Below are 15722 nucleotides of genomic sequence, written 5' to 3'. Positions count from 1 at the left end.
AAATTATCAGCTTTGTACTGTGCATCTTTCTCATAGGTGGCCACTACATCATTAGTGCTCCCTTATATGTATAGCCAAAAAAATCTCCATCCCTTTTTTGGAATTTGCATTTGAGTAGGTCATGTTCCCAAAGCAGGCTGTTCCAGTTTTGTAGAGGACAGAATTTAGAATATCCTCAATGGTCAAAAGAAATGACCATTTCATCACATGTTGATTTTTGTGTTTTAGAGCTCCAGTATTCAAGTGTCAGTGTTTCAGCGTTAAAGTTAAAATAAGGCTACTCAGAAATGATCTATACACTTTCTTTGCAGCATTTTGTCTGTGCCAAGTGTGAGAAGCCATTTCTTGGACACCGTCATTATGAAAGGAAGGGTCTGGCATATTGTGAAACTCACTACAATCAGGTGATGTACATTTTTTTTAATCAGTTTATCAGAATATAAATTCTAAGATGTTCTTCTTATAAAAAATAATGTAAAAGTTAACTTCCTTCCATGTCAGAGGATGGGAATTATGGTTTTGCAACACTACTATGTGATTCATTTATTGTGTTGTTTGGGCTTAATTTGCAGACCTTCCTCTCTTTTATTCTTATTACAAGGGTTGGTTTCCTGGATAGGGAAGAAAGTAAAGATATGTTCACAAGTAAAGGTGGTACAAAAAATTGAAGATAATAATAAAAAAAATGAATGCTTTATTATAGAAATGTTTTTTTTTTTTTAAATAAAGTGAGGGGTTTTGTTTTGCCAACTTCCTACTTGGGGTGATTGGATTGTTAATCTGATAAGTAATTTTTAGTAGTTGTAAGTGCCAGGTATTTTTGTTTCTCAGAATAAAGGAGATGTAGAACGGTTCATTGTATTGATATTGAAGTTTTAAATTTTGCTTTTTTTTCCCTCCCCAGCTATTTGGTGATGTTTGTTTCCATTGTAATCGTGTCATCGAAGGGGATGGTAAGCTTCTGTGTAGATCTTAAAAGATGTCACTATACTATAAACATAGAAAATCACAAGAAACCAGTTTGTGCCTTTTGTTACATATCACCATTTATTGCTATTGTGGAGTTAGATTTCATATCACTGATAAAAAGAAAGATGCTTAACACCTTGAACTGAGAATAGTTCTTTCATATCTTATGTGAGGCTCATGGCTAAAGAAGCATATTCTAAATGCAGCATATTTATTTCAATCAATTTAGCATAAACCTAAATTCCAAAAGGAATTTTAAATAAGGATTTTAGGATGACACAGCACTTGATCCTGCTTTTCCTAGTCACGGATGTTCACTCCCACCAGATGTGTCATGGATATGACAATGAATACTGTGACAAACATTGTTGCAAATTGTCCACCAGTACTCTATGGGAAGGGATCCTGTTTTATTTTCATACTAACTGTGATTATAAACCATGGAGGTTGAGGGATTTATTATAAGAACAACTTCAGCCCCTGGGCTTGGTTGGGAAAACAACCCTATCCCTGCACATGCCAATACCCTGGCACAGTCATCAAGAAGCATTCCCTTAGTTCTTATCACCCTTGTACCTTGGTAATTGGGTAGAGCTGATTGACTGGAAGAGAAAGGAAACAGCTGTGTTTGGAAATGGTTGTCAAACACAGTTTTACCAGAAACATCCGGAATGCAAGTTTTAAATGTGCTTGTTGCCGGTGTATTTTATGGTTCTCTGCAGACATCGCCTCACTCAGGAAATACTTTCTCAAACACACTACCCCCATGCAATTGGCACAGCATTGGTGTTCAGAAGGCAAGCAGTAAAGCCCATGAGAGTCACAACTGTTTAACTCTTTCCTATACAAAACAACTTACCATGTGCAAAAAGGGGGAGTAGTTTACCATTAGAAAAACGTTTATGGGCTATAATGTATAATGATAATAGGGCAATAATATATTAGAGTACTGTAATACAATGAAAGCAAATAAAAGGAATATTTAAAAATATTGAAAGATTTATATGAAATAGTGAAAAGAAAAACAACAGGATACATACTGATTAAAACCATAGAAGAGAAAAACAAATTTACACATAATCCATCTGAAAATTGAGGAGTAACTAAAAAGTTGTAAGATACTTTGTATTGAAATTTATTTAACTGTAAACAGTTACCAAGCATGTTTAGTAAGTTTTATTGATGTCACATATTTGTTTTGCTTTAAAATAAAAAAGACAATACTCAGGAGGAGAGGGAGGGAGAAAAATGTAAAACTCAAAACCTTGCAAAAAAAAAAGATAGGTAAAAATTACCATTGCATATAGTAGGAAAAACAAATATTAAAACAAGAAAAAGGATTTAAAATTGATAAGAGTCACTCTTAAGTTTTCTTCTCTTTGTCAGATACAGAGATAAACTCCTCAAAGGTGAATAAATGAGTACCCAATTTGGAGCAATTAGGTTAAATCTATGAGAGGTTTTGTTTTTCTTTTTAATTGGAAGAAGCACCATTTAAATTAAATCTTTATCATAAGGTGAGTTTTTTGACTTGACTAATGTTCCTCCTCCAAAACAAAGGAATAAAATAGTTATATTTACATTTTAAGTTAATGATTTTATGTATTTTTGACTAATTACCAATAACCTTGCAACTACTGACCAATTCTTCTTCTTCTAGTTGTTTCAGCCTTGAATAAGGCCTGGTGTGTGAACTGTTTTGCCTGTTCTACTTGCAACACTAAGTTAACACTCAAGTAAGTTCTGTGATTTGAGTCTGTATGAATCTTGAGAAATGAAAAAATGATAAGAGGTAAAGAAAAAGTTTCAAAGAAATTCATCCTGTGATTTCAGCTTTTTAATCTGTCCTTTCTGTCCAAGTCTCCTCAAATCTAAGATTCTTTCTTTAACTCTTTCCCTATTCTTTCCTCTGTCTCTTCTTTGTTTTGCTTTAAGGGATAAATTTATTGAAATTGATCTAAAACCAGTCTGCAAACACTGTTACGAGAAAATGCCAGAAGAATTTAAGCGGCGACTTGCTAAACGGGAGAAAGAAGCAAAGGATAAAGACAAGCAGAAAAAGAAAAAGCCAGTCTGTTTGTAAATTTTTCTATCCCTTCTTTCAGCATTTCCAGTACTTTCTCCTTTGGTTAGTGCTTTAGGAAGTTTTTTTTTTCTTTTATCTCTCTCCTTTTTTTTTGGCATGTGTTTGTGATCATCAAAGAGGTTGAAATATTAGTAATTATCATGTGTGCATCTGGAGTCTGCCAGTTTTTTTATTTATCAAAATTATAAAATTGGAAAGTTCTTCAGACACATCCATGATTAAACTAATCCTGTGTTAAATATGGCTTTTTTGTATAAAAATATATACTATTTTTAAGTAATTTTATTTTTAAGCTCTTTTACTTTAACTAAATGCCAGTGTCTAAAATCTCAGCTAGTAATATTATCAAAAGCACTGTACAATATTCCCTATTTTATCTTCACAAAAATCCTTTGAGGTAGATGCTCCTCACCCCCATTTTATTTATGAGGAAACTAAGGCAAGACAGAAGCTAAGTGACTTGATCAGTATCACATAGTTAAGTGATCAAGTTCAGATTTGAACTTGGGTCTTCCTGACTCCAGGTCCAGTGTTTTATCCAATGAATCACCCTATTTTTAAGAAAATAAATGGATTTATAGGAGAAGAATTTTGATTTTTGTTAAGTAGAATGAGAAAGCTTTGTACTCTTCCTTACCCTGTGGGGCATGCCACTTTCTTTTGTTTCTTCTTTGCTGATCCTCAACTCTTGGGTGATGGCCACTGCCTGCCTCCTCTTCTGCCCCTGCTCTCTGAATATTTTTTGGAGGAAATCATAGAACCATTATGATCTGATCCATTTTGATCTATGTTTAATTGACCTCAATTGGGTCTTCACTGCTTCAGGTTGATCTTGTCTCATATTGCCTCTCCTCTTTACCCCTTATGTCCTCCAGTTTTACCCCATTTCACTCACTCTCAACAGATGCCCTCATCTCCTACTTTGAGTTCACACAATATGCACTCCAAAATGGACTGTCTTAATTTCCATTCTTCTACATAATAATAATAATAATAACAACAACAACAAACATTTATAAAGCGCCTGCAATGTGCCAGACATTTTACAAGGTACTTTACACGTATTCTCTCTCTCCAAACCTCTCAATATTCTTACCTTTCCTCATTCCCTGCATTCTCAATGAAAATAATAGCCCTTCTCCTTGCCAAAGCTAACTTCTTTCTCTGTTTCCTTAATCTGGTCCCCTCCATTCTTCTCTGTGACCTTTCTTCTCTATCTCTCATTATCTTTAGTGTCTTTTTATTTAATGTATTTTTTATTTTTTATTTTTTTATTTATTTTTACTTTTTATTTAACTTTCAATTCATAATTCTATCCCTTCCTTCTACCACATTCCTCCTCCCTCATTGAAAAAGCAAGCATTTGGATATATGTTATAAATGTGTTGTCATGCAAAACATTTCCATAATAGTCATGTTGTAAAAGAAAACATAGACACCAACTTTCCTCAAAAAAGGCCACAAGAGGGGTGGTTAGGTGGCACAGTGGATAGAGCACCGGCCCTGTAGTTAGGAGTACCTAAATTCAAATCCTGCCTCAGACACTTAATAATTACCTAGCTGTCTGGCCTTGGGCAAGCCACTTAAACCCATTTGCCCTGCAAAAAACCTAAAAAAAAAAAGCCACAAGAAAAATAAACTTAAAAAAAATATGCCTCAATCTTTATTCAGACACTATCAACTCTTCCTGTAAGAATGGATAGCATTCTGTATCATAAATGCTTCAGAGTTGTCTTGGGTCACAATATTGCTGAGAAAAGCATTCATAGTGAATCATCGTACAGTAATTCTGTTACTTTGTACATGGTACATGTCCCTTTTCATTTGCTCATGTATGTCTTTCCAGGTTTTTCTGAGAGCATTGGTCATTATTTTTTATAACAAAATAACAATCCATCATAATCACATACCAGTTTGCTCAGCCATTACTCTGATGGGCATCCCCTCAATTTCCAATTCTTTGCCAACAGAAAAACACTACTATAAATATTCTTGTATATAAATATTCTTGTATTCTTGTTTTTCTTGTCTTTTAGAATACATATGTAGTAGTGGCATTGCTAGGTCAGAGGGTAGGCATGGTTTTATAGCCTTGGGCATAGTTCTACAAAATAAAATAAAACGAAATAAAACTGCTTTATAGAAAGGTTGATTTAGTTTACAACTCCATCAACAGTGCATTAATTCATTTTCCCTTCATCCCCTTCAACATTAATCATTTTCCTCAGAATTGTTTTTACATTTCTCTAATGTTATAGTAAGAATTTTTTTAATATGGCTATTAGAAAGCATTGATAACCTCATCTAAAAACTGCTGTCCATATCTTTTGATCATTTCTCACTTGTGTAATGGCTCTTATTTTTTCAAATTTGCCTGGGTTCTCTGTATCTAATGAGACCCTGATCAAGATTTCTTCTATTCTTAATCTCTTTTTACTACTTTCTCATGCTCTCTCTGATCTCTCTTTATCTTTTTTTTGTGGACGCTTCATCCCTTAAGTTTTTCCTCCAAGAGTCTGATCCTTGACACTTTTTGCTGCATTCTTTATTCTCTCTCCTTGGTAAATTTGTCAGAATCTACAGCTTTGTCAACCTCTGAAGAAGATTTCTAACTACCCTGTAGCTCAATTTCACTTACACCAATCTTCCTGATCGCTTTTTTTTATTCTACTAATACTCAACAGGTCCATAACTGAACTCAGTTTTCTCCTAAATTCTCAATTGAGAATTTTTATTTTATTCTCTTAACTCTCTTCTAAGTTTTCACTGATTCATAACTTTAGAATCAACTTTGACGTTTTAACTCACTTCCAAAGCCAATCAATTGCCAAGTCACCTCAATTTACATTCATAATGTCTCAAATCATCCCTTCCATTCCCTTTCATTCCTATATGTCAAGTCTCTTGACCATTTCATAACATACAAATTAGTCCTCAGGTCCCCATTCTATCTAGGTTTTAACTCATCTTTTACCACCTTGTTCAAATAATCTTTTTTTTTTTTTTGTATTGTTTTGTTTTTGTCGTACCCTGTAGTGGCTTAGCCTTCCATTGCCTAATAAATAATTTAAACTAATCTTAGAATTTAAAACCATCAAGTCTGACTCTCACCCTTCCAGACTTTTTATCATATTAATCCACCTTTGTTATTCTCCCTTCTAGATAAACTAGACTACAGTAGATTCCTCATTCTTACGCAGTTTCATTCTGTCTTTTCATACCTTTGCTTCTATTGCCCAGCAATGCCTAAAATTTCTCTTCTCCTTTCCTCCCACCACCTCAGTAGCTTCTTGGTCTTTGGAAGTCCTGCCCTCCCTGCCAACTACAAGACAGTTGACACTACCTTTGAGTGGCTTACACACCTTATCAGCTACCATCAACTAGATAGCAGTATCTAGGTGCTTTCTGTCTTGGCATTCCCGATTCTTTGCATAGTGCTTCACAGATATTTGAGTTTTAATTTTTAAATTAAATTAAATTAAATTTTACTGATTCCTAAATATTTCACATGTGAACAGTATTGTGATACCACAGTACTTTTGGAGTGTTCAACATATAGTAGTCATTTAACAATTTCTTATATAGAGACCTGAAACTATTCCTGCTTTTAAAACCCTTTAGTATGTTCATCTATCTGGCAGACTCCATCATACATATTTATTCAAAACTATCATTAAAAAACAAAAAATATCAGGCAGCTAGGTGGCATAGTGGATAAAGCACTGGCCTTGGAGTCAGGAGTACCTGGGTTCAAATCCAGTCTCAGACACTTAATAATGACCTAGCTGTGTGGCCTTGGGCAAGCCACTTAACCCCATTTGCCTTGCAAAAACCTAAAAAACAAAACAAAACAAAAATCTAATATATATCTATTTGCCTATAAATTGTCTTGAAATTACCATGTTTAAAATCTCTTTATGTATAATTGCAAACCATATTTAATTCCAGAATTCAAACAATAGTATTTCATCCTCTTACATCCTGTTGCACAGCAAGCATGCTTTTCCTATTTTTCTCTATCCTTATCTGTGTTCTAAGTTTTTTAAAATAAATTATCTTATCTTGAGGTGGCTGGTGTCTCAGTGGATAGAGCACTGGCCCTGGTGTCAGGAGTACCTGAGTTCAAATCCAGCCTCAGACACTTAATAATTACCTAGCTGTGTAGCCATGGGCAAGCCACTTAACCCCAATGGCTTGCAAAAAACCTAAAAAAAAATTACCTTATCTTAACAATATTTTGTATTTCTTTTCTAAACTTAAATCCAGAGAGGAACTCTAACTTAGCAATAAACTTGAAAATATGGACAGTTTATCATGAAGTTTTCTAAAAAAGAGATGGTAATGTTTTACTTTGTTAAAAGGAGTAGCATTTTCAGTACTTTTTTAGTGATAGGATGGTTTTTGTGAATAATACATCATATAATTATATTTGATGAAAGAAAAAGTATCTATTAAGCAATTAATATAATCAAGCAAGATATGTGAAACTTCCTGAAGTATTTGAGTATAGCTAGGTCCATGTTAGTACAAATAATGAATCCCCCTGAAATAGTAAAATTATTCAAATTTATACCATTAGATTGGACCATGACCATATTGTATGTAATTATTATTTCAAATAATGTGAATTGGACTACATGTTCCACTTCAGGGGATTCGTTATTTGTATGGAATCTAGCTTCATTTTTATTCTAATTGAAAATAGCACTTCTTTGAATTGTATGTGAAAGAACTTCTTGAGAGAAAGAACTAAAAATATTTTTTTTTTAATTTAAGGCAATAGGGTTGGGGCAGATAGGTGGCGCAGTGGCTAGAGCACCCGCCCTGCAGTCGGCAGTACCTGAGTTCAAATCTGGCCTCAGACACTTAATAATTACCTTGCTGTGTGGCCTTGGGCAAGCCACTTAATCCCATTAGCCTTGCAGAAACCTAAAAAATAATAATAATGAAAATTAAACAAATAAATTAATAATTAAGGCAATTGGGTTAAGTGACTTGCCTAAGGTCAAACAGCTAGGCAATTATTATGTGTCTGATGCCAGGGTCAGTGGTCTGTCTACTGCAGCTGGCCCCTCCATTCCATATTGATGTAAAAAAAAACCCAATGTTCTTTTAAAGGATAAATAGTTAATTTAACTTTAAGAATTTTAAGAACAAAACAAAAAGAACTTTTGAGGCTCATGGTCTAATTTAGTGCTGTTGATAGGTTGCTGATTTAAAAATTATTACTTAAAATTATTTCATCCATTTCTCTCACTTCCTCTTTTTGAATATGAGCTTTTCTTCTTGCTCATGAACACTGGTTGATTGAATTTCAGAGTTGGATAACATTTAGGAGTTACATATTCACGATATTTAACTTCAAACTCCAGACCCTAGATTCCTAAACTAGAAAATCATTGAGGTGGCCATTTTGAAATGAGTACACCCTACTGGAAGTAGCGGGGGGGAGGTAGTGGAGTCTTCCCTTTTTTTTCCCTCTTTATCACAAATTTTGTCATTAAATGAAGTTGTGCAGTTTGACCTTTGATATTTAGTATCTGTATACAGTTACAAAACAAGATTGAGAGCTGTGGTGCGGGTGAATTTCTGTGAATATTTTTGTACTGTATAACTACTTTTTTGGTGTTCAAAACCCAAATATTTTGTGAGGAAACCCATTTGTTCTAGCAAAAAGAGAAAATCCTTAAAGTTATCTAAAATCTTAGATTATATAACATTGCTACCAAGTGATCAGAGCAGACCTGTGACACAATGATGTTTATAGTCCCATAAATCTTTAAATTTATTAAATTTATTATTAAATTACCAGCACTGCTAAAAGATTCTCTAATTTACCAAAAGATTGACTTAAAAGTTCCTTTAAGTAGAAGACTTTTTAATAGTTCATTTAAAATGATAAAAATTAGATTTAGGCTTAATATTTCAGGAACACAGCTTTTTTTTTTTTAAAGCAAGACAAATTTTTTTATTTGTTTTTTCATTGCTTAGAAATGGCAAATTCATATGTTAGAACCCAGGTGTTCATTAGAATAACTATCATTATAGACTGGGATAAGTGTGTCTGCTACAGGGACAGGGATTGAGGTTAAGTCCTTTTTTTTTTTTTTTTTGCCACAGGAAGGATATCATGATAGGTCAGTTGGCCTCAATAAAATCACATTGTTTGGGTTGTCATGTTTGAAACATTTCCACTAATGTATTTTCTTCCTCTTTTCTCCCTCCACCCTTTTATTTTTTTTTTCTCCTTTCACCCTCTTAAAAAATACTTTTAGGAATAAATTTGTGGAGTTTGACATGAAGCCTGTCTGTAAGAAATGCTATGAGAAGTTTCCATTAGAACTGAAGAAAAGACTTAAGAAATTGGCTGAAACATTGGGGAGGAAATAATTTTGGTTTATTTGTTTAAAAAAGATTGGAAAATGTTACACATGTTACTTGATTTCATTCATGCTCCTATAGGGTTTTATCCCATAAGAGTGAGGGTTTAAAAGCTTCTGTAATACAAATAGCTTCACAATACTGTTATACTGCTCTTCTTTCCTTTGAAGAATTGAAACTTTTGTATGGCCATATTTAGAATACTGCTGAAATCCTCTGTTTGCCGTCTCAACACAAACTCATTTTGTAGATATATAAACTATACTTGCATAGCAAGTTTCATAAAGATTTAAATTAATTCAAGCAAAAAGAAAACTAACTTATTTTTATGAAAAATCTTAACTTTTGGATGATTCAGCTACCAAAATATGGAATAATTTCAAATTAGAATCAAAAGAAAATTACTGCCATTTGAGCAAAAATTAACAAGCAAATCTTACACATTTTTTGTGCATCAGAGTAAAGATCTTGATTTTCAGGTTACTAAGACAGGAAATAAGTTTATTCAGAACTACTTGAATTTTGTTATTTTTCTGTTAAATGTAATAATTATCTTGCATGGTTTTATATTTTACTTCCTTATGGACTTTATTCTTTCATTCAGATACATAACATAGTTAAAATATCTAGCAAATATATATGCATTTTTTTCTTTTTTTTGTGCAGAGAATTTATACCAGGTATTTGAAAATGCATTATACTTTAACTATATTGGACATATGAAGTATTTTTTTAATGTATTAAAGCAAATATTCTTATGCTTCTCAGCTTAATGTCAAAGCTATAGTCTTAGAATAGGACATAAAACTCAATGTTATGTAATCTTGGAATGTTGACACTTTTAAAAATCATGAATGTATGTATCTGTATTAGTCAGACTTCTTTTAATATCCTATTAGCTATGCTTTATATACAATCAAATCCACTTTGCCTTAGATAAGTGCATCTTTAAATCACAAGTTATTGCTGCTTGGTACAATACCAAATAAAAAAAACCAAGTGGATTTAATTAAACTAGCAAACCCAAATTCCTTTACCATGGCCTTAAATATGTTTTTTTTTTTAATATTTTACCAGTGAAAGCTTATGGAATTTGCTTTTGTCTTTCAGAAAGTGAGAGATGTACATATTAAGCTTCAGAATTTCTATTTCAATTTCATTATCCAGTTAGATTATTTTTTATATACAAAGGAGATAAAAGTGACCTTCGACTGGTCAGAAACATTTTTGAAAATAGTAATTTTAGCCCCAAAATAAAAGATACCCAATAGTTTCCCAATCTAACTTTTCATATGGATTTAGAAACATTTTTTTAAAATATTGCTTTTTTCTGTCATCAGGATCAGTCCAAGATAAAGTGCTGAAAATGAGCTTTCGGTTCAAAAAAACATCAGTTTCCTACAATGCCTTTGGAATTTTTTTTTAATTTATAATTTTTCCATCCCTTGAATCAACTAACTGGGAAGTACTAAACCACCTTTGAGAACTTTGAATAAGTAGTTATTTCCCAGACAGCTTTCACCTAGGTAAATTATGGTAATGATTTCAAACTTGCTATAGCAAATTACATGGATTTTTCTTTTCAGTGTTTTAACTTACAGTAGCCCAAAGAAATCAGCCTCATTAACACATAGAATCAGTATGTAGTACTGTTAAATTTATTCCTTCAACCAGTATATATTAGGTTATTTGTATATCAGGTTATTTGAAAATTGTAGGGTCTATAGATGCAAAAAAATAATTTTTGCAACCCAACCTTTTGATTACTGTTTCTTAAAACTGTGCCTTTATCATCTCAGATATGACCAGCAACATGATACCTATGAGATACTTTTTTCATTACCAATCTCAAAGTTGGACTGTATGTTGAGAAAAGCAACACAGATCTTTGGCAGAGGGGACATATAAACACACACACACACACACACACACACACACACACACACAGCCATCAATTGTATAGGCCAAATCAGGACATAACTGAAAACTTCAGTGGGCAAAGTAGCATATCCCATATTCAGCATATCTGAAATTTTATTGTTAGCAATTCATTTCTTTGTGTTGAACACAAAGAATGTTAAAATGCAGATACTTGAGAGGACTGATATCCCTTAATCCATAATGCTTATTTGCTCATTACATTCTAAGATCTTCATGGAGGAAAGTATTAGAGCCATTAGCCATTGACAGTGTGAGGGGAACAGACTGTCATGGAAAGGAGAAAGTTCCTAGGAAGGTAATGCCAAAGACAAGCTGTCTACCTGACAACTTTTGTCCATAGGGCTTATTCTAGTCACAAGGTTTCTTTTCAGGTATTAAGGTGTTAGCTAAGGTTCACAGATTGTCAGACTCTATAGTAGTCTGTTCTACTTTGAATATATAAAGTGCTCTATGTGGGAAATTAAATGCTATGAAATAAATCATGACCTTTACTTACATACAAGTAGGTTTAGTTTCTTTTAGAAATAAGCCAAATAATGTAGGGGAAACATATTAAGATATAAAGAGAATTGACTTAACACTATGTTTGAAATAAGATATGTTGCCTTACCTATTTGCTAAAATGAAACAGGCTAATAATATACCTAAATATGTGACTTCTTTTAGATTGTAAGCCTGATGGCAGGGACACTAAATTAATATTTTAATGTCTTATCTAGCAGTATACCCTTGGTGCTTAATAAATGTTTATAACAGTTAACAGTGATCTGATATGTACTGTTTTTTGTTTGAATAGCTTTGAAATACTATTAAAAACACACCATTTTAATGGTATCAAAGGGCGAGTAATACTAACTATACTTCCAAATAGGCAGAAATATGCAACTGTATTGTATACATGTATGTATATACATACTTTCATTAAGAGATATATATTTAGGTTTTTTTGCAAGGCAAATGGGGTTAAGTGGCTTGCCCAAGGCCACACAGGTAATTATTAAGTGTCTGGAGACCGGATTTGAACCCAGGTACTCCTGACTCCAGGGCCGGTGCTTTATCCACTGCGCCACCTAGCCGCCCCTGAGAGTTATATTTTTGGGAAGTGATCAAACCCATATTCAAAGACATGTGCAATTTGTGGCCCAGGATTTACCCAGGTCCTGTTCTGATTTGAAAGACCTAATAAATCATTTTTTTACTTATTCTCTGGGAACATTAAGCATAAAAGTTGTGGCAAATCTCTACAGAATCCAGGTGGCTAGGTGGCACAGTGGATAAAGCACCGGCCCTGGAGTCAGGAGTACCTGGGTTCAAATCCGGTCTCAGACACTTAATAATTACCTGTGTGGCCTTGGGCAAGCCACTTAACCCCATTTGCCTTGCAAAAACCTAAAAAAAAAAACCCCAAAACTCTACAGAATCATTTAACAAAAAAAAAGCACCCTGTTCCCATACAAGCATTTGCACTGACAATATATCATCAAATAGAAGACAGAGTTTTCTCTTACCCAACAGAATATTCAGAATGCAAAGAACTTATGTCAGTTTCAAGTTAAGTAAAGCTTCATAAATGACAATTCTACCTAAACTAATCTACTTATTAAATGCCATTTATTTAAGTTATCAAATAATTTATTGACCTTAAAAATATTCATTTGGCAGAACAAGGTTAAGAATTTCAAAGGGATCAATTTTTTAAAATGTAATGGAAGACATCTAGCATTATCAGATCTGTATTATAAGGTGATAATTATCCAAACTAACTGGTACTGGGGACAGCTAGGTGGCACAGTGGATAAACACCGGCTTTAGAGTCAGGAGGACCTGAGTTCAAATATGCCCTCAGACACTTAATAATTACCTAGCTATGCAGTTTATATTTGACAAAGTTTTGGGATAAGAATTTAATACTTGATTTAAAAAATTGTTAAGGAAACCTGGAAAAGCAATCTGTCAGAAAGTAGGTAGAGTCCCATATCTTATGCCATTTATCACGATCTTGTCAAAATTCAGGCATGATTTAGTTATAAAGGAGACATAAATAAATTAAAATAACATGGAATATATTCACATGGGATATATTCACTGTCAAGCTTATAGGTAAGAGAAGAATGTATGAATAGATGAGAAAGTATTGTGAGATGTAAAATAATTTTGATTACATCAAATTGAAAAAATTTTATACAAATAAAACAGATGTAATCAAAATTAGAAGGAAAGCAGAAAATTTGAGAAAAGACTGTAGACATATCTCTCACAACGCTGTATGTCTGAAAGGAAAAACAAAGGATTCTCTTCATAAAGCACCGTGTTAAGGACCTTCAGAGTTTAGGGAGGAGAAAATGTCAGTGGGAAGTGAATATTTTGTTGCTACCACATTGTTTAAATCAAGACAGCCAAAGGTTAGGGCTTTGAAGTCTACCATTCTGTCTTGAGATGCCAAAAAAAGTGGCCTGAAAGGGGTGAGAGAGGGTCATCCTGGAAAGAAGTGGTCTTAGTGCAAAATCAAGGATCAGTGATGAGATTGATGAGGGTCAGTTACCCCACTCAAAAACATAGCAGTGGGTAGAGCCTGACTTTGACACTCATTTCAAGAACTCAAAAGTGGATATATAAATAAAGTAAAACCCTCCCAGTAGCAAGAATTAATGCAAATATAAAGATTAAAACATCTCCATAACCACAGACATTCATTAAGCAAAATGGATTTTCCACTAGGACTATATAACTACCTAGATAAATTTAAGCAAGATTTTTTTAAAAAAATAAAATTCAAAGAAATAATTGGAAGGAAAAGGAGCTTAGAAGAGAAAAGCTCACCTAAGAATTTACTCCAAGAAAAAACTAGAATAGATCAAACCAGAATAGATTTCTGAGTTAGGAAGAAATTTTATAACCAAACCAAAAGATTAGGGAAAAAATAAAAGGAAATGTAAGGTATGTGATATAAAAAGGAACAGCAGGAAAACATAATTTTTAAATTATTGGATTCCCTGAAATCTATGATTTTTAAAAAGCCCATGCACTTCGGGGCCGCTAGGTGGCGCAGTGTATAGAGTACCGGCCCTGAAGCCAGGAGGACCTGAGTTCAAATTCAGTTTCAGACACTTAAATTGCCTAGCTGTGTGTCATTGAGGAAGTTACTTAACCCCATTGCCTTGCAAAAAGCAAAAAAAAAAAATGTACTATATTTAAAGAAAGAATAAAAACTACATCAATTAGAACTAAAGGGTAAAGATAAGAATCCTGTTAAAGGAGCCTCAAAAAGAAAAGTCCCAGAAATGTCAAAACAAAATCATGGGAGCATCTGGAAAGATTCAGTGCAAGTAACAAAGAATTATAACCTGGATATTATAACCTTTATCAATAAATTCCAGTGGTTCCTTATCACCTCCAGTATTAAATATAAAATCCTGTATTTGACTTTGAAAGTTCATCAAAGCTCTCCCCTCCTATCTTTCCATTCTTTTTAGGCTGTCTTTCTCCCATCCCAAACCTTCCATGATACTACTCTTTAGTGACAATAGCATTCTTTCTATTACTCATTACAAGAGCCGTTATACTAATTCTGTGTACTTTTGCTTTCTGTTCTCCATGTCTAGAATTCTCTAATGACCATTAGTTAGCTTTTTAGAAGGGATATTTATTGGGAATATAGCAAGAACAGAAGTACAAAAATATCTCTTCTCACTGGGGCACATTATCTAAACTCCAGTATTTGTCCTTCATTCTAAAAGACCTTGTCATCAGAGAGGTGATGGCATGACAAGCACAAAAATTGGATTTGAGTGAGAGTCTGATAAGTCACCAACCTCACTTTCTCCTCCAGAATCATCTGGATCCAGTGGCCAGATATGGCTCAGGATACAGGGGGTGACCTTGGTTTTAAAAGCTAAGGTCTTTAATAGGTCTCATTTTGACTAAGGCAACACACATTCAGGGATTAAAGGCAGGTAAGAAATGAAGCAGAGAATGGTCTTTTGCCTAGTCAAAAAAAAAGCAATCAAATCGTAGGGGTAGACTCAGAATTTCTGACCAAAACAGAAACAATTGCTATTTGCATTCACCCTGAGCCAATCAGGGCCCAAAGTGTGACTTGGTGTGGGATTTAACCCATAAGCCCCAAGATATTTTTCAAGATTTCACTAATAAAAATTTACATTCCTTTGGGTAGAGCACCCACAGATAAGAGGATGATATTCTATGATTTCTCTCATCACATTCAATTTGGATCAATGTATACCATGGAAACAATGTAAAGACTGGCTAGTTGCCTTCTGTGGGGTGGGGGGGGAGGGAAGTAGGATGGGGGGCATTGTGAAACTCAAAATAAATAAAATCTTTA

At 33.6% G+C, this 15722-nt stretch overlaps 1 protein-coding gene across 5 annotated transcripts in view; it reads left to right on the top strand.

The window, feature by feature from the left end:
* The window catches only part of LIMS1 (LIM zinc finger domain containing 1), a 215405-nt gene extending 203262 nt beyond the window's left edge, over positions 1–12143 (top strand). For 4 of the 5 annotated variants that reach the window (XM_074192159.1, XM_074192161.1, XM_074192160.1 and 1 more), the window contains 4 exons: positions 312–404; positions 905–953; positions 2630–2705; positions 9331–12143. In XM_074192159.1, coding sequence (XP_074048260.1) covers positions 312–404; positions 905–953; positions 2630–2705; positions 9331–9445 — 333 coding nt within the window. In that variant the 3' untranslated portion in view covers positions 9446–12143. The other variant, XM_074192162.1, reaches the window with a different exon arrangement.
* The last annotated feature ends 3579 nt before the right edge of the window (positions 12144–15722 follow it).

This window comes from Macrotis lagotis, chromosome 6 (genome assembly GCF_037893015.1).
Source record: "Macrotis lagotis isolate mMagLag1 chromosome 6, bilby.v1.9.chrom.fasta, whole genome shotgun sequence".
NCBI lineage: Eukaryota > Metazoa > Chordata > Mammalia > Peramelemorphia > Peramelidae > Macrotis > Macrotis lagotis.
The sequence above is the reverse complement of the archived record's forward strand: the minus strand, read 5'-3'. Positions and strand labels throughout refer to the sequence as shown.